The 20061-nt window shown below is 44.7% G+C and overlaps 1 protein-coding gene across 2 annotated transcripts in view; it reads right to left on the bottom strand.

The window, feature by feature from the left end:
* CEP95 (centrosomal protein 95) overlaps positions 1 to 20061 on the bottom strand; it is a 34661-nt gene that overhangs the window by 11136 nt on the left and 3464 nt on the right. The window contains exons 3-10 of one of the 2 annotated variants that reach the window (XM_084748512.1): positions 19399 to 19506; positions 14949 to 15059; positions 10714 to 10819; positions 8024 to 8139; positions 5510 to 5635; positions 4730 to 4917; positions 1278 to 1390; positions 830 to 959 (exon numbers count right to left, since the gene is read on the bottom strand). In XM_084748512.1, coding sequence (XP_084604638.1) covers positions 830 to 959; positions 1278 to 1390; positions 4730 to 4917; positions 5510 to 5635; positions 8024 to 8139; positions 10714 to 10819; positions 14949 to 15059; positions 19399 to 19506 — 998 coding nt within the window. The remainder of the gene's footprint in view (positions 1 to 829; positions 960 to 1277; positions 1391 to 4729; positions 4918 to 5509; positions 5636 to 8023; positions 8140 to 10713; positions 10820 to 14948; positions 15060 to 19398; positions 19507 to 20061) is intronic. The other variant, XM_084748513.1, reaches the window with a different exon arrangement.

The raw sequence follows: 20061 nt of genomic DNA, 5'->3' as shown, positions 1-20061 counted from the left end.
TCCTCTACTTTATGTAGTTGTTACTTTGAGATAACACTTCATTGTGCAATTCAAACAGGCCTGGAACTCAAGATCTTTCTCCCTCCGTCTCCTCGGTGCTGAGGTTAGCAGCATAGTCATGGCCAGCTTTATATTTAACATTTAAAGCATGGTAGACACACTTTGGATGGCAGAGGCAAGAGAATCTCACCAAGTTCAAGGCTAGCATGGCTGTGTAGAAAGTTCTAGATCATCTAGGGCTACATAGTGACACTCAGATCTCTTTTTTTTTTCTGAGACAATTAGTGCTATAGACAACTCAATCAATAAATTTTACAGCAAGTCACACAGATTTAATACAATCATTCAATGTTATTACCCCAATATAAACTCAGGGTTATATTGAGAACCTTTAATCCAACTTTATACCACATCTGTCTTTGGTAACAGATGTATCTAAAAATAAATGGTTTAACATAATTAGATTAAGTGACTCCATTTTTATCAGAACTCAATAAAATGTAGATATATCTATGCCATCTTTGGTTATACAAGGACATCAAGGTGCCATTGTTTATATCCTTCCTGCTTGACTTGTGGGACTCGCGTTGGGACCTGAGAGGCTTTCTTTGTGGAGCCCTGGCTGTCTTGGAACTCCTCCTGTAGACCATGCTGCCCTTGGACTGCCTCTGCCTCCAGAGTGCTGGGATTACAGGTGTGCGCCCCGGCCACCCAGAACACAGCTCATCCCCCGGGGCCTCAGCCTAGGTTTCAGGCTGCTGGGAGGTCAGTGCCTTCCACTGAAAGGCTAACCACAGAAATCTCAACCAAGATGAAAGGATGGACTTGCCCAGTCTAGTTCAGAGAGCCGCTGAGAGAGCTTCTCCGACACTGCATGCAGTTCTTGTTCTGTTAACCGCTTCCTGGCCTTCTGAGGGAAAGGCGGGTACCCTGAAGGGGCCACAGCTCTGTTTTCATTTCTGTAATAAAGTGGCCACAACAAAATTAACTCGCCAAGTAGACACTATGTACTTCAAAATGACTATAACAAAACACTTTAACAAATATTTCATTCCGGTTCCCCAAAGCAAAAAAAAAAAATTTTTTTTTAATTAGTTATTATTGAGGGGAGTGACTTGGCACGAGTACGTCTCCATCACCTTTACTGTGTTTCCAAGGATGGCTCTTGGGTCGCCAGGTTGGGCAAGCACCTGCGCCATAAACCATCTTAGCAGCCCCTTCATCCTTCAGATGCCATCACAACAGACAGGAAGCACTGACACCCACAGCAATGTTACCTTTTTTCTTTAGGAAGCTTCCTTGTCCTGGGGCTTTGAGTCAAAGCTAGACATACGTCCTGTTCATCATCTTTGGATAACATGGAAGTTGAGGAAACTTCATCTTCTGGTTCCTATTCAGACAGAAAAAGGTTGTCTGAGAAACTGAGGAGATGGCTCAGTCACTAAAGTGCTGGCCACACAAGCAGTCTCTAACACCAACTGTCTAGAAACACTCAAAGATGAAACTCTCCAAAACATAAATGCTCAGCATTTTTAATAATATTTCTTAACCTTAGAGGGAACCATCTAGAAAATATTTTTTTTCCTTTGGAGAGAGGGTGTCATAGTTGTTCTGGAATGTGCTAGGTAGCCCAGGCTAGCTTAGGACCAGGCTCCTGTCCTCTCTGCCTCTGAAGTGCTGCGGTGCAGGTGTCACCACACCTGGCTAGAAAATTAATTTGGTGTTTGATATCTTCAATTTCACTTCAGTTTCTCTTAAATTGGTTACTTTCTAGTAAAAATACATATGTTTTTGTTGTTGTTGGGGTGCTTTTTTGTTTGTTTGTTTTCATATAAAATCTTGCCGTGTAGCCTTAGCCGACTTGGAACTCACTGTGTAGACCAGGCTCATCCCATACAGATCCCTCTGTCCCTGCCTCTCAAGCACTGAGATAGGATGTTTGTTATCATACCCAGGCTTTATACTCCTATCATTAAAAACCTTTTTGAAATCAAGCAATGTGTCTCCATTCACCATCACCCAAGAGAAGAAAAAGCATATTACCAAAACCTCAGACCCATCCCACCACCCAGACACTGGCAAAGGTAAGGCTTTCCTACCCCTCCCCTCCTCACTTCTGCTTGAAGAGCAGCACAGTGCAGATGACAACCGACCACACGGTGCTGGTTTTACCTTGTTCTGTTTGTGCATTGTTTGTGTACAGCACACATACACACCCTTTTAAGACACGGTCTCAAGGTTTCTTTATGTAGCTCTGGCTGTTCTAGAACTCACTATGTAGACCATAATGGTCTCAAACTCACAGAGATCTGCTTGTTTATGCCTCCTGGGCACTGTGACTGAAGGTGTGTGACACCTGGCACCATTATTTGCACTTTTAAACAATGAGATCGGGCTGGAGAGATGGCTCAGTGGTTAAGAGCACTGGCTGCTCTTCCAAAGGTCCTGAGTTCAACTCCCAGAAACCACATAGTGGCTCACACCATCTGTAATGAGACCTGGTGCCCTCTTCTGGCATGTAGGTGTACATGCAGGCAGAATACTATACATAATAAAGCTTGTGGGGGTTTTTCTTTTAAAATAATGATGATGATGATGATGATGATGATGATATCATTTCTTATAGCTCTACCCCAGCACATAGATGGGAGTTAGGGACAAGATGACAGTATGAAAAAAAAATTTGTTTAAAGGAGAAAACAAATAGGCCAAGATATTAAGTGCTTTGTGCTGAACAGAGAGAATATGGGATTGTTTTTTTCTTTATAATTTATGCCAGACATTTATGCCGGAGTTCACAATTGTGGTGCAGCCTCAGATAAGGCATTAACTTCTCTAGATTAGCTTTCCGAGGGAATGCAGCACCTACTACACATCTACTTTGAGGAATATATTATCTAATGCCTTTTAAAGTACCCAGAACTGTGCTTGGCAAAAAATAAATGTTCTATATGTATTGGCTCTAGTTTTCCTTATGCCTTTCTTGTCCGTATCTTCCTAGGGTAAGAGCATACAGGGAGATGCAGAGGTCAGCCTTTTCCTTTTATTTATTTTTTCTTTTCTTTCTTTCTTTTTTTTCTTTTAATTTAAAAAATTAATTTTATCAGGCCCGGCGCTTGCCTGTAATCTCAACATTTGAGAGGCAGAGGCAAGCTGATCTCTGTGAGTTCTAGGCCAGCCTGGTCTACAAAGTGAGCCCAGGACAGCCAAAGCTACACAGAGAAACCCTGTTTCGGAAAAAAAGAAAGAAATAAAAACAGACAAAATAATAATAATAACAACAACAACAACAATAATAATAATAATAAATTTTATCACCAGGTGGTGGTGGTGGTACATACCTTTAATCTCAGTACTGCAAAGGCAAAGGCAATTGGATCTCTGAGTTCAAGGCCAGCTTGGTCTATAGAGTGAGGTCCAGGATAGCCAGGGCTACACAGAGAAACCTCATCTTGAAAAAACCAAAATAAATAATTTTATTTATTTTATGTATGCATGTGTGCATGTCTGTGCAACATACGTGCAGAGTCCAGAAGAATGTGTCTGTTCTCCTGGGTGAGTTAATGAAAGTTGTGAACTGCTTGCTCTGTGGGTACTGGGAATCAAATCTGGGTCCCCTGGAAAAGAAGCCACTACTCTGTTTTGGTTTTTTGAGACAGGGTTTCTCTGTAGCCTTGGCTATCTTGGACTCACTGTGTAGAGCAGGCTGGCCTTGACTTCACAGCACTCCGCCTGCCTCTGCTGTGCCAGCTCAGCCAGTGCTCTTCACTGAACCATCTTTCCAGCCCTGGTTGTTTTGTAAAAGACAGTTTCCCATAGCTAAGGATGACTGTGGATGTCTAATCTTTTTGCCTCTGACCCTGAAGGTTGTAGGCATGCACCACCACACAGGGTTACCAAGTGTTAGGATGTTGTGTATTCTGGGTGGACATTCTACAGGAGAGCTAGGGCTATTACACAGAGAAACTGTCTCAAAAAACCAACCAAACAAAAAATAATAATAAAGATAAAAAGATATGTCGCCAGCCCACTGAGGTAAATCTAAGTGTGATATATAACGTGCCTTTATTCTCAGCCCTGGAAAGGCAGAAGCAAGCAGATCTCTATGAGTTCAAGGCCAGCTTAGTGTAAAAAGCAAGTTCCTGGCTATTTGGCCAGGATCATACACAGTAAGACCCTGTCTCAAAAAAGAAGAAAGATACTTTGTGGGTTTTTTTCTTTCTTTTCTTTTTTCAGGTTTTTTCGACACAGGGTTTCTCTGTGTAGCCTTGGCTGTCCTGGACTCATTTTGTAGACCAGGCTGGCCTCGAACTCACAGATCTGCCTCCCTCTGCCTCCTGAGTGCTGGGATTACAGGTGTATACCCCCACGCCCAGCATTTTTTCCTTCCTTCTTTCCTTCCTCTCTCTTTTTTTCCCCCCCCATTTTTTTGAGGTTAAGAGTCTCAGTGTATAGCCCAACCCGGCCTCAAATCCCCATGATCCTTCTCTTAGCTGCCCTAGGGCTATATCACAGGTGTGTGTCATCATGCCTAGCACATACTTTGATTAACCATTTAACAACCATTTTAGCAGAGACCTCTTTAAGTAGATGGACTGGTAGGGCTTGGGTTACAGGTCAGTGGGATTGTATGTGCTTAGCATATACAAGGCTCTGGGTCCATTTGCCAGCAACAAAAATAAGTAATATATGGGCTTCTAGTTAATTATAAGAAGACCTTTCCACTTACCACTGCTGTAAGCTCTCCAGAGGTCACTGCAGATGGGTAGTGACTTGAACGGAGGAATTCCTTCCCTATAGGCCAAGGTGCTCGAGGCTCACAAGGATGGTAGGGGGGATGTAGGGGAATGGCAGCGCGGATCGGCTCTCCTAACTTCCTGGCACTTGCAACCATTCTCACAGAAGGAGTTTCTGCTGCTAAGAGAAATTAAAGTGGCTCTTTCGATGGAATCCTTGAAAAATGGTTTTACGTATACACATACAAACATCTTGACACATACTGAGGGAATTTATGTGTAATATGCTGAGGAGAAAACCCAGGGCCCCGTGCATAGCCAAGCTCCTCTACTGAGCTACAGCCCCAGGCCAGGAAGAGGGTCTCACTCTACAGCAGCCTTACTGTCCTAGAATTTACTCTATATTCCAGGCTATCTTCATGTAGACATCAGTCACGAGGCTCAGTTCAGGAATGTATTTTTTAATTTAATTAAAACAAAGCACATGGGCTGGCAAGATGTTTCAGCAGGTAAAGGCGCCTGCTTCCAAGCCAGATTATCTGAGTCCAACCCCAGGATCTACAGTGGAAAGAGGCATCTAATTTCTACCCATTGCCCTCCAACCTACACATAGGCACTGCAGCATACACACACAGACACACACGCAGACACACAAATGTGCGCATACATGCGGACACACGCATGCGCATGCGTGCACACAGGCGCAGGCGCGCACACACACCCACACACACTGCTGCAGTATCATAAAGAACTAAAGTCCCATCACAGCTCACCTTCAAAAGTTGTCCCAGTCTTGGATAGAAAGCTTGTTGAGCCAGGGTCCAACACTTCCTCATGTGGTTTAATGCTTGTCGAGGCCGAGGTTTTCCAAGACTGTAAGTCTATAGAATTTTGAGTACCTGAGAAAGAGAATATTAAGGCTAAAGTCTTAAGCTATCAAAGAAGTTCGCTAAATATATGAAAAGAGAAACAGCATGTTCAAAGAATATACTGTTCCAAGTGCTCGTGATACAGTTACCTACGACACCTATTACGTAGTCGGAGGCAACGCTCCACAGGCTGAGTGCACTTTCATCAGGCAGCATTAGTTTACTTTAGGAAAACAGGTGCCAGAGGTGCAGAAATGCTGCTGTTATGAACTTGGGGTTGTGGTAAGTACCATTACCTAAAACCTAGGGTTCAGAGACTGAAGCCTAGATGAGACCTAAATCTACATATATAAGGAAGCTACCCCTTCTATCACAGGAAACCTAAACACTGTGCCCAGTCCTTCTTTCTGTTTTGTCCTTGCCTTACCACATAGCCTGAATTTTCTTTTTAAAGACAAGATTTCTCTGTGTAGCCCTTGCTGTCTTGCTCTGTACACCAGGCTGTCTTCAAACTCACAGAGATCCTCCTGTCTCTGCCTCCTGAGTGCTGGAATTACAGGCGTGCACGACCACACCTGTCCAGTTTTTCCTTATTATGTCTTATTAAGGTTACTGTTGCTGTGATGAAACACCATAAGCAAAAGCGACTTGGAAAGGATTTATTCTACTCACAGTTCATCATCAAAAGCAGTAAAGGAAGATTGAGGTGGGAGCTGATGCAGAGGCCATGGAGGAGTGCTGCTGTCTGGCGTGCTTCTCCTGGCTTGCTCAACCTGCTTTCTTATAGAGCCCAGGATAGCTCCACCCACAATAGGCAGGGCCCTCCTACATCAATCACTAATTAAGAAAACACTTCACAGGCTTGCCTACAGCCTAATCTTATGGAAGCACTTTCTCAATTGGGGTTCCCTCCTCTCAGATGACTTTAGTTTGTGTCAAGTTGACATAAAACTAGCCAGCACAGTATAGAATAAAATGTCACAGTACCCCTGCAACTCCCTAACCTTTTTTTGTACATAGGGTACCATGGTGCCCTATAAAGGCCAAAGGATAATTTGCATGCTCTGTCCTGTTCTGTGGGTCCTTGGAATAGAACCCAAGTGGCCAGGCTTAGTGGCAAGGTGCCCTTACTGGATGAGCCATTTGGCTGGCTCTAGGCTGAAAATTTCCATTTATAGCATCTCCATACAAAAGTTTCAGGTTTTGCAGTTATACATTTTTCATGACATCTGATATCATAACCCATTTTAGACTCCTCATCCCTTCCCTCCTGTCTTTGGTCTGCGGCTGGAATGTCAGACTTAAATTCAGAGTGTTAATGCTGACAGGGACTACAGAGATGGCTTAGTCCAATTCTCTCATTCCACACCAATGAAAATCAAGTTCAGAAAAGGGCCTGCCTGTCCAAAGCCTATAGCTGTGAGAATGAAGGCCTCTTGGGTCTCCATTTATTGTACTTATTTCCACAATAACTTTTTTATCATTCCATTCAAAAACATACTCACTGCGGCCTTGTATTTTGCCAAGGTTTGACAGACTAAGAAAAACAAGAGTTTTACTCTCGTTGCTCCCAGTTGATCTTCGTGCACAAACTGTACGCAGGATGAAGGCAGGCCCTGTGGCTGTTCTGTCCCACAGTACCCGGCACAGGGAAGACGGGGCCAGCCTTGATAGGTGAGCGTGACCTGGCTACTGTTCCAGGAACTCAGAGTTTACCCAACAGACTGGAAATTTCCACGCGGTATGTGAATGGTGGTACAGAAAACACAGAGCAGGCCACACCACAGGAACACTGCCTCAGAGCCTGAGCCAGGTGGAGGAGGCTGGGCCCTGGAACATGAGCCTGCCAGTAATAGGAAGGCCAGATGGCGCAGTGACAGCAGAGAAGAGTTTCAACTAAGACAGAGTGGCAGGTAGGTAGAATAGGGTACAAGGGCTGATGAGGCAGGGCCCAGTGGGGGGCACCACGGGAAGCCCTAGAGCCACTCTGTGAATAAGCGAAAGACTGTTGGACATAGAGCGGAAACTTTACTACCAGGAGTTATGAACTTGTTAGTTTAAACCACAAAAAAATGAAGTGAACCACTTCAGAAAATTATAACTGAGTATTTCAGAGGTGTGGCTGAGCTCAAGGCTGCACCCATAGTTTTTCGTATTATTTGTCGCACTAATTCTACGACAGCTCTGCACACACTTGCTTTGGCTTTCTCTGTGTCTGAGCCTGTGATTCTCACGCAGCTGCAACGTTAGCTATGACGTCAGATGGCCGTTCATATTTAGTGGGCAGGGGCGGTAGTCTGTGACTTCAATGTGAATGCTTAACTGGGGCTCCGTTCATCCCAACTCTAAAACGTATGATTCTACATTTTTCTGTTTTTGCATTGAATGACAGTTGATACTTAAAGTGTGTCTACTCACCATTACTTCTTAGGGAGAAGGTATGCGCAGTGTCTCCGAGCCTGATTATTTCACCTGTAGACTCAGCGTCATCTTCATCCCAGGTGGGGCCCAAAGCATCAGACAACGAGGAACACCTGGAAAAGGTCTCGCACTCACTGTGGCCTTGACTACAGACAGCTGTTTCAAGCAGGGGGCTCTTCCTAGGTGCAAAGACTGGGGCTCTGGGTGTAGCCCAGTGAGTCAACGCTTGCCTACCATGCTCAAGGCCCTTGGTTTATCCCCAGCATGGAAAGGAAGGATGAAAGGAAGATTTTAATTTGCTGTTTATCTGTTTGGTTTTGACTGCTATATGCAAGGTGAGAACAGCTGCATGAGTCAAGACAGCAAACCCTGGTGAGCCTGGTGTCCTGGAACTCACTCTGTAGACCAGGCCGGCCTCAAATTCACAGAGATCCACCTGCCTCTGCCTCCCTAGGGCTGGGATTAAAGGCGTGTGCCACCACCACCTGGCTGACTCAAATATTCTTAAGGGCTGGGGAACAGTTAGTGGGGTGTCTAGCCTATCATGCAGAAAGCCCTGGCTTAAATTCCCAGCACTGAATAAAACTGGGCACAGTGAAGCACGTCTGTAATCTAGTACTTAGGAGGTAGAGGCAGGAGCATCATGACTCACAGTAATCATCCTTGGTGCATACCAAATTCCAGACCAGCCTAAGCTATAAGAGTCTCAAAGAGGGCTGGAGAGATGGCTCAGACGTTAAAGGCACTGACTGCTCTTCCGGAGGGCCTGAGTTCAATTCCCAGCAACCACCTGGTGGCTCACAACCATCTATAATGAGATCTGGTGCCCTCTTCTGGCCTGCAGGTGTACATGCAAGCAGAGCTATTGTACACATAATAATAAATAAATAAATCTTTTTAAAAAAGAGTCTCAAAAAAAGTATCCATTTATTTACTTGTTTGTTTGTTTATTAAGACAGGGTTTCTCTGTGTAGCCTTGGCTGTCCTGGAACTTACCCTGTAGAACAGGCTGGCCTCGAACTCAGAGATCTGCCTGTGCTGGGATGAAAGGTGTGCTCCATCATACCCGGCTAGGTTTTTATATTTTTCTTCCTGTTGCTTTTTGTTTTTAATTCTAACAGTGAAAAAGTCAAACTTTTCATGGGTATGGTACACAAACCAGCACTTAGAAGACTAAGGGCAGGAGAATGGCTCGAGTCAGAGGCCAGCCGCTACTGCTACACAGTAAATTCAAGGAGGCCAACACAGGGAGCATGGTGACACTGCCTCTTAAAAAAATGAAGTAGGAGTCGGGCGTGGTGGCACACACCTGTAATCCCAGCACTCGGGAGGCAGAGGCAGGCAGGTCTCTGTGAGTTCGAGGCCAGCCTGGTCTACAAGGTTGAGTCCAGGACAGCAAAGGCTACACAGAGAAACCCTGTCTCAAATACAACAACAACAACAACAAAAGAAAAAAAAAAAAAGGAAGACTTGTTCTTGCAGAACTCAGGTTCAAGTCCCAGCACCCACAGAGAGGCTCACAACTGTAAGCAATTCCTGTTGAGGGATCCAGTGCATTCTTCTGACATCCTCTGACTGACTTGCACAGACACCCAGCATGCACATAAATACATGCATGAAGAGAAAACACTCATACGTAGTAAAAAAAAAACCAACAACTTTTTTTGAAACAGGGTTTCTCTGTGCACATGCCTTTAAGCTTTAATCCCACCACTAGGAGGCTGAGGCAAGCAGATCTGTGAGTTCTAGGCTAGTGAGATACAAGTAAACAAACAAACAAATAGTGAAAAGAATTAAGTATTGGTGTGTTAACCACATGCCTTTAATCCCAATAGTTAGAAGACAAAGGCAGAAATTGAAGGCAAGCCAGAGGTACATAGGAGACCAATCTCAACCAAAGTCTATGGATGAACAAAGACAGGGAAGGACAGGAAATTCAAGGGCTCACTAGTAGGATGTCTGGCTAACATGGATGAGACCCTTGCATTTGATCCCCAAAACCACCAAAAAGGGGAGAAAAAGAACAAAGCAACAGAGCAAAAAACACACAAATGTTAACAAGAAGTTAATAATGTTCAGGTCTGAACAGTAGATTTCATCTTTTTAAAGATCTTTAAAAACATTTCTGGGCCAGGCAGTGGTGGCGCATGCCAGCACTCAGGAAGCAGAGGCAGGGCTGTTTCTGAGTGCGGGGCCAGCCTGCTGTAAAGTTCCAGGACAGCCAGAGCTGGGGGAGGGGGAAGGCAAGAGGATCAGTTCAGTCACACTCAGCTACATAGTGAGTTCAAGGCCAGCCCAAGCTACATGAAACCAAGTCACAAAAAGAAAGAGAAAAATTGACACTCAAGGGAAAATTAAAAATTAATAGTAGTTAAAATTGAGAATTAGCATTAAATTATTAGGTGTAGTTCAAAGTTCTTAAACTCCTGCAGAAAGCACTTGGAAGACAGAGAGGCTGGCGGATCATTGTGAGTTCCAGGCCAGCCTGATCTACAAAGTGAGTCTAGGACAGCCAAGCTACAAAGAGAGACCCTGTCTCAAAAAACAAAACAAACAAAAAGCCCTCCCTCAGAAAGGTATAAAGCATTCCCATGAGCCTTTGGAAGGAACCATTAGCGTGTGGGCCTTAACCTTAGAGGGTGGAGAGCTTAACCTGTCTGAGGAAATTCACAGGCGTTGTATTCTACCTCCTAAAAGACACTCTTTTCCATGGTGACTTGGACTCCTTGATACTTTCTAGCTCTTCCACAGGTTCTTCTCCACAAGAGTCTTGAAAATACTGTTCAGTTTCACCTGTTTAAAAAAGATTAAAAAGAAAAAAAAAAAGATAAACATGAATGCTAAGTGGATGCCCCAGGCTGTGCTGAGCGAGTAAAATGATAAAGCAGCCAAAGCGCACCACCTGTACGGAATCTCCTGGGACAGAGCGTCTCCCAGCTGCGTCCAGCCCCGCTGTTCAGCTAGACTTGCTTATACTTTACATCCCTTCATCTACAAAGAGTATCTGAGGCAACTGAGGAAGTCAGTGCGAGAGCATGACTGTGCCAGCACCTCAGGTTCCAAGACAGCCATGCCGTAGGCTGAGACCACCTCGTGGCTTGGATAAACACTGCCATCTCTTACGGCCACTTCCACCAGTGGCAGGATGAGTGCAGGAGACAGGTGGGTGACTGATCACCCCTGTGTACTCTGCACATCCCCCGTGCAGCACTCACCCCCACTAGTGTCCACCTCCACATTCACAAGGCAGGCTCCTACACCGCTGGCTGACACACTCTGGTGCACCTGCTCTTGCTAACCATCCCACTAACCCCTCACAGCCTTCATCAAAGAAAACACACTGAGACTGAGAGCTGGGTGGAGTGTGGCACCCCTGTAACCCCACACTGAGACTGAGAGCTGGGTGGAGTGAGGCACCCCTGTAACCCCACACTGAGACTGAGAGCTGGGCGCTGACCCCCAAGTCTGCCTTCAAGTCTTCGGTGATAAACAGTAATGCTAGGCCCAGCGCAGCTCAGGTGACATCTGTTTCTTGGTAATGCTAACTGGAACTTGGGTTTTGGGGTTTTTTGTGGGGAGGGGTTGTTTGTTTTTGGTTTTTCAAGACAGAGTTTCTCTGTGTAGCTTTGGCTGTCCTGGACTTGCTCCACAGACCAGGCTGGCCTCGAACTCACAGCAATCTGCCTGCCTCTGCCTCCCAGGTGTTGTGTTTAAAGACGTGCACCACCACCGCCTGGCTAACTGGAACTTAAAGAATCTGATCAGCGGCTGAGCGTGGTGGCGCACGCCTTTAATCCCAGCACTCGGAAGGCAAAGGCAGGCAGATCTCTGTGAGTTCGAGGCCAGCCTGGTCTACAAAGTGAGTCCAGGACAGCCAAGGCTACACAGAGAAACCCTGTCTTGAAAAACCAAAAATAAATAAATAAATAAATAAATAAATAAATAAATGGAAAAAAAAGAATCTGATCAGCTCCAGGTAATAGAGCCAAATAAATGCACTTTGGGCCTCTGTAAGTGAATCTTGGCCTTAGAAAAATGCTGTTTGTCTAAAGTGTAGTCACAGAGAGAGGCTCTAGTGCACAACTTAGCCCACCACCAACTTCCCCCGGGAACAAGCCTCAGCTTCCAGCAGCACCACTCACATGGGGCTCTCCGTTCTGCGCTCTTGCCGCCCGCCATCCCTGTGCTGGTGTGAATGGGAACGGCCCCCAAAGGCTCACAGAGCTGAATGCTTAGTCACCAGGGAGTGGCACTGTTTGAAAGGATTAGAAGGATGAGGAGGCAGGCCTTGTGGGAGCTTGTTGGAGGAAGTGTGTCACTGGAGATGGGCTGTGATGATTCAAGAGTCCATGCCAAGCCCTGTGTGTGTGTGTGTGTGTGTGTGTGTGTGTGTGTGTGTGTGTGTGTGGATTAGGATGTAGCTCTCAGTTACTTTTCCAGCACCACGCCTGCCAGCTGCCATAATGGTAACAGAATAAGCCTCTGAAGCTGTAAGCAAGCCCCGTATTAAATGTCCCCTTCTATAAGAGCTGCTGTGGGCACGGTGTCTCTTCATAGCTACAGAACAGTGACCGAGACCACAGCCCTCATCAACCAGGCCCTCGCCATCCCTGTGACCAAGCATTAAATTGTAAGGACTGCTTTTACCATTTCTTTCATGTTTCTTTTCTTTCCTTATTTATTTTTAGCTTATTTCTATTTTTATTTTTTGGCCTTGAACCTACAGGGATCCGCCTGCCTCTGCCTCCCTGGTGCTGGGACTAACAATGTGTGCCTCCAATGCCTGGCTGCTCCTATCATTTAAATTAATCTCAATCTCTTTACTTAGTTTCTGCCTCTTAACCTTGTTACTTTTTTAAAAGACAAAAATAAATAAATAAATAAAATAAAAAGCCCACAGTGGGTCAAGGTTTGATGCCTAAGAACCCACCTACATGCACACGGTGGCAGAGATGCCCACGGTGGCAGAGATGCCCACACACATCTGCACACACACACACACACACAGTAAGTGAGAGATAGATACAGCACATCCAAATACCCAGTTAGTCCTGCGTTAGGTGAGTCCCACCTGCCACTCACTCACAGCATTCTTCCCAAGTCCTTTTATGGTTTATTATACACATTTGGAGCTGTCTCCCTGACTTAAGTACAGGATTCTTTGAAACAGCAAACATGGCATACATACAGCTTTCAACCTCCTGAAGTACACAGAGTAGCATTTAACATGTATCACACTCAAAATGCCTGAAATAAAGACATTTCCAGTGTGCTACAACGTTCCAATCTCTCCTGCAGCCTTTACATCTTTTTAGCTACTGATTAAAAGTAGGGCACTCTAACCAGAGACTGGAGGGAGACTGGCAGCAAGTGCCACAGCCTCAAAGGAACTGCAGGGGACTTTGGAAGGATGCGTGTACCCAGGCATTTTGGTTGTTGTTTTTGTTTTTTTGAGACAGGGTTTCTCTGTGTAGCCTTGGCTGTCCTGGACTCACTTTGTAGACCAAACTGATGATGCACCTGCCTCTGCTTCCTGAGTGCTGGGATTAGAGGTGTACGCCACCATGCCCGGCTCAGGTGTTTTTGTTTTAATTTGTATTAGACCTCATGTTTATTTCTATTTCTCCTAAAACTTCCTGTTTAACTCTGCAATACAAGAACAGGCCATCATCAGCGGGGCATGGAGTCCAGGACAGCCAGAGCTACAGAGAGAAACCCTGTCTCTAAAAACCAAACAAAACAAGAACAGGCAGGTATTATTCCATCCACTGACAGTAGGATTGTTTACTTGTAAACTGTTACGCTATAGCTTCTTGCTCCATGCCTATGTACAGGCCTGCGATCCCAGCACCACAGCGGCAGAGGCAGGTGGGTCTCCGAGGACAGCTTGATCTGGGAGAGTCAGAGCTTCACAGAGAAGCCCTGTCCCAACAATACAAAACAAAATTCAAGGTCATCCTCAGGGACACAGTGAACTCAAGACTAACTTGGCTTATGTAAGACCCTGTTTAGCCAGCTCTCCCCAAAAGATAGCTTCCTCATCCATAATTACAGATGTCTTTAATATTACTTTCTTAGGATGAGCTCCTAGATACAGAATTTGTCAAAGGTGAGAAAATAAGTGGAAATACGGATCTTCAGTAAAGAAATTTCACACGGTAAGTCTGAATTGGATTACTCAACAAGTAAGATTAAAAATACTCAGGCTATGGGGCTCGAGAGATGGCTCAGTGGTTAAAAGCACTGTCTGCTCTTCCAGAAGACCTGAGTTCAATTCCCAGGAACCACATGGTGGCTCACAACCATCTATAATGAGATCTAATGCCCTCTTCTGGTGTGCAGGCGTATATTCAGGCAGAATACTGTGTACATAATAACTAAATAAATCTTGAAAAAAAATACTCAGGCTGGCTAGGAGTGATGATGCAGGCCTGTAATCCTAGCACTCTGAGAGGCAGAGGCAGGCAGAGGCCAGCATGGTCTACAAAGTGGCTGGACAGCCAAGGCTACACAGAGAAACCCTATCTCAGAAAAAAAACAAAAACAAAAAGAGTTCAGGCTGTCACAAATGCCAGTTTAAGCTTGAGGGCGATGATGTACCAGTTTTCCCTGCTGATGCCTCGGTTACCTCCACACTTAACATGCATGATGGCAGTTCTGACAGGAAATTCTGGAACAAGAGATTTCGTGTAATAATAGAACAATAAATAATTCAGCCAGAAGCTTAACTTTCTGTTATTGATTGGTTGTAATTTAAAAGCCATATCCAAGTTAGCAGAGAACATAATGGGAGCGGGGGACAGTTTCTAACCACTCAGAACAGAAAGAACTGGGAACTTATCATTCATTTAGCAGCCGTTCTGTACCAGGGATCCTGGCTCCTCAGAGCGAGGATCGAGCCAGCCCTCCGCTCTTGACTTACCTTTGCTGTGTGATGTCTCACTGATGTGCTCAGTCAGGTACTCCAGCAATCCATCAAATATTTCTAGGAGATTCTTGATAGACTCCTTATCCCCCCTCACTATGTTTTCTCCTGAACACAGAAGACACAGATTTTTAAAACATTTAACAAAGAAATCAGAAAGCTGAATGTATATGAATGCTGTTTAAGAATACAGGTATAAGGCTGGAGAGATGGCTCAGTGGTTAAGAGCAGTGACTGCTCTTCCAGAGGTCCTGAGTTCAATTCCCAGCAACCACATGGTGGCTCATAACCATCTATAATGTGATCTGATCATACTGTATACATAATAAATAAATATTTAAAAAAAAAAAAAAGAATACAGGTATAGGGCCGGGTGTGGTGGCGCTGGTGGCACACACCTTTAATCCCAGCACTCGGGAGGCAGAGGCAGGTGGATCTCTGTGAGTTTGAGGCCAGCCTGGTCTACTGAGCAAGTCCAGGACAGCCAGGGCTACACAGTGAAACCCTGTCTCAAAAAATATATAGGCGGTCTGGAGAGATGGCTCAGACGTTAAATGTACTGCCGCTCTTCCAAAGGTCCTGAGTTCAATTCCCAGCAACCATATGGTGGCTAACGACCATCTATAAAGAGATCTGGTGCCCTCTTCTGGTGTGCAGGTATGTACATGCAGACAGAGCACTGTATACATAGTAAATAAATATTTAAAAAATATATATATATAGGCATAAACTAACCAAGGGAAAGCCATCATAGATGCTAGAAGCATCTATCTCCTGTTTGATTATATCTGAAGAACCAAGGCAGGGAAGCCTGAATATGACATTTGGTCACTCTTGGGCATGGTCCTTTCCTAGCTGCTGAGTAAGTGGCCCCAAGGAACGTCCTCTAGGGAGGACCCCACCAAACCAGAAAGCAGCAGGCAACTTTACAGCAGGGAACGGAGCCGGAGGCACCTGCTTTTCGAGGCTGGTCTGGGAAATGTTACAGCAAAACAAAATGAGCAACTAGTGGTGCTTCCATCAGGGAGCTTGGTCCACATCTATTTACTTTATAGGCAGAGCCACATTTTTCTTTTTTTTCTTTCTTTCCTTTCTTTTGTTTTTCTGAGACAGGGCATCTCTGTGTAACAGCCTTGGCTGTTCTAGATGCACTTTGTAGACCAGACTGGCCTCGCACTTACACAGATTCACCTGCTTCTGCCTGGGATTAAAGGCATGCACTACCATGCCCAGCTCTTTTTTTCTTTTTTTCAAGGCAAGCTTCTCTGTACAGTAGCTCTGGTTGTCCTGCACTCACACTGTAGACCAGGCTGGCCTGGAACTCATATTGATCCACCTGCCTCTGCCTCCCAAGTGCTGGGATTAAAGGCGTGCACCATCACTGCCCGGCCTTTTTTCCTTTCTTGAAACAGGATCTTAAGTATCCCAAGCTGGCCTCAAACTTCCTATGCAGTAGAGGATGACCTTAAATTCTTCATCCTCCTACATCCACCTCCCAAACGCCGGGATTACATTCACATATCAGCACTCTGGCGCAGAGGGTGTGACAGCAAAGGCCCTTGTCCCTGCACGCTAGGCAAGCACTCTCCCAACTGACTGATATCTCTAGCTCCCAGAAGTTAATCTTTGGAAAGTCTAGCACAACAGATAAATATTAAGCTGGAATGTTGAATAGAAGTGGGCTGGTAAAACATGTAAGCTTGATTTGTTTAATGCCATCTGAAATGGATTCTAATCAACATCAGGCTGGATGGAGATATCTCCCTGGACTGTTTGTCCTTTGGGAAATCCTGTCATTCAAAAAATACAGCAAGCCCACTTGAAATCTGGTGTTTGAGAACCTAGCCAATCTATTTTAGCCCTGACAGAGAACCAACCTAAACCAGAAATCTAGTGTTTTCCTCTGTTGCTGCTAAAGACAGACGAAGTCTGATAGGCTTTTTAATTTTTAAAATAACACACCAGAAACCATGTTTTCAAGTGCTGTGTTTTTCTGGCTTACAATCCGTAATTGCGTCCCAAGGGCACACTCAGACTGCTTGGTTTCCAGGATAGGGCACATGACGCCAAGCCAGCAACTAGCCTGCCAGCAGACTACAAAGCTCTGTGGTGGAGAAGTGCTTTAAGAGACCTAAGTGGTAAAAGCTGCTGTGGTCAGCCTGAAGAGGTAAGCGGTCTGCAACTTTTCATGTGCTGTGATATCAGGGCAGCTCTTAAACCTTTACAAACACGTGTTGACAACCTAGCTCCAGTATGCTTATAAAGCACATACCAATCTGCTCAAGGTAACCTGGACCTACAATCCTCACACTAAAGAGACTGGGATGGGGGGATTGCTGGGAGTTTGAGGCCAACCTGGGCTAACTAGTGAGCCCAGTGGTGTTACACCAGGCTACAGTTTGAGAGTCGGGTTTTGTTGTTGTTGTTGTTTTGTTTTTCAAGGCAGGGTTTCTCTGTGTAGCCTTGGCTGTCCTGGACTCTCTTTGTAGACCATGCTTGCCTCGAACTCACAAAGATCTGCCTGCCTGGGATTAAAAGCATGTGCCACCATGCCTGGCTTGAGAGTTGGGCTTTTAAAAAACAAAAAAGGACGCCTTTAATCCCAGTACTATTGGGAGGCTGAGGCAGGCAGATAGATGTGAGTTTGAGGCCAGCCTAGGTCTACAAAGCAAGTCCAGGACAGCCAAGGCTACACAGAGAAACCCTGTCTCAAAAGAAAACAAATAAAAAACAAAAAGGAAATGGATGTGGTGACATACAACTTTATTCTCAGCACTAAGGAAGCCACTGGATCTTTGTGGGTTCTAGGCCAACCAAGGCTACACAGTGAGATGTTGTCTTAAAACAAACCAACCAACCAGTGGCTTTCCCTGCTCAGATGATAAAGTAATTCTACTGAGGTGAGAGAACAAGGCAACTCCAAAATCATTCCTCTAAACTGATCAATGCCATTTACTTATCTAGAACTAAGTTAAAAAATAACAGTGCAAGGTTCTTGCCAGGTCATTAAGAATTATATGACCTGTCTTAACACTTAATCCTTGGGTGGTGGTGGCACACTCCTTAGAGCCCAGTATTTGGGAGCTGAGGCAGGCAGATCTCTGTGAGTTTGAGGTTAGCCTGGTCTACATTGTGAGTTCCAGGACAGCCTGTAAAGACCCTGTCTCGAAAAAACAAACAAAACAAACAAACCCATTTACCTCCTTGAAATGAATAAATCAACAGTATAAGCCTCTCTGTGATTAAAAAAACTTTGAAGTTTCTAAGATTCTCATTGCTCACTAGCTTGAACTCATTTACTAGAATTCTTAATTCTCAGTCTGCAACATGTGCTGTTTTGTTTTGAATGCAACACACTGTATCCTATATTACTCTGGGAAAAGTGTAAGAAACAGGTTACATGAAATTGTATCTGTGTCTGTGTGTGGTGCTAGAGTGAGTCCAGGCCTCCTGCATGCTAGGGAAGCTCTCTACCAATTAAACTACGTCCCCATATGTTTTAAATAGATAACACAGTTCAAAACTCAAAACCTCAGGGCTGGAGAGATAGCTCAATGGTTAAACTTACTGACTACTCTTCCAGAGGACCTGGGTTCAATCCCAGCACCCACATGGAAGCTCACAATTGTCTCTAACTCCAGTTCCAAGAAGACCCAACACTCTCTACATGCTGGCAAAATGTCCATACGTATGAAATAAAAATCTCAAAAAAATCTTTTAGGTCTTAAAATTGCTCAGAGGAAATCCTTGTCCCCTTTTTCAGTATCCATGACAGTCTCCCTTGATGCCATCAGAGTAACATACTCCTTACATGCGGTCAAGCACACAGATTCTCTCTGTGCCTCTGCTCCAACAAGCTGCAGCACGTGCTGTGCATTATCATAGAAAGACAAGCAGGGAACACTGGAGAATGTTCTCTGTGATTCGAGGACTGTGCATGAAGCGTGTCCTCGGTCACTGCTGACAGCTGTAGCGCGCCACACAAGTGTGGCACCGTTGAGATGCAGGCAGCCCCTAACTGTGGACACTTAGGTGTTTCTTTTAGCTACAACAACTATGCAGCATGGTGTGCTTTAGAATAACAAGCATGGTGGTACTCACCTTCACCCCACACACCCACACACAACATGGCTTCTCTGTGTAGCACTGGGGCAGGCGATCTCTGAGTTCTAGGCCAGCCTGGTCCTGTTCCAGGATAGCCATGGCTACACTATCTTGAAAAACAAACAACTACCAAACAAACAAACAAACAAACAAAAAAACCCGCATACACTTTTCTGACCTAGAACCAACATTCAGTTTCCAGGGCTCTCATGGTTGCCTAACTACATGTTGACTGTTGCAGCTCGGTTGTACAGTTTTCCTGTTTGGACTTGGTGAAGCAACAGCTAAGATTCTAACATTTAATTACAATAGGTAATTACCTGATGGGTAAGTATATACTAACCTGTTATGTGAGACAGGCTGACCTGAAGGTAATCCAAAGCTAGTGAATCAATTACTGCTTGTACATTGTGGGCATCATCTTCTTGAGTGCTGGAGATAACTATGAGGTCTGCGGGGGAGAGGGAACGTCACAGCATGTCAGAGCTTTGAGGGGCCAGGGTTTAAAACACATAAATATATATTTACTTATATTTGTCATATATGATCGCCTGTGACTAAGGTTCTGAGTAAACTTCACTGCTACAAAAGCAGCTCAGACCAAAAAAAAAGGATTTATAGAGCCTAAATTCTATGCACAGCGTCTGTATTGGGTGACTATTGATTTAAACTTGTTTTTATTTTTTTTTAAGTATTTATTTATTATTTGTACAGTAAGTATTCTGCCCGCATGTACACCTGCAGGCCAGAAGAGGGCACCAGATCTCTTAATAGATGGTTGTGAACCACCATGTGGTTGCTGGGAATTGAACTCAGGACCTTTGGAAGAACAGACAGTGTTCTTAACGTCTGAGCCATCTCTCCAGCCCTAAACTTGTTTTTAAATACTCCATATATATTGGTGGAAAATGCCTTGCCCAGTGTATGAGCATATTCTATGGAAGCACCACGTAAAGGAACAAACTATTTAGTCTGATTACAAAACAAGGCTGGGGATGACGACACG

This window comes from Acomys minous, assembly GCF_964271855.1.
Source record: "Acomys minous genome assembly, chromosome: 12".
Lineage (NCBI taxonomy): Eukaryota > Metazoa > Chordata > Mammalia > Rodentia > Muridae > Acomys > Acomys minous.
Note: the sequence above shows the minus strand (reverse complement) of the source record. Positions and strands in the feature narration are given on the sequence as shown.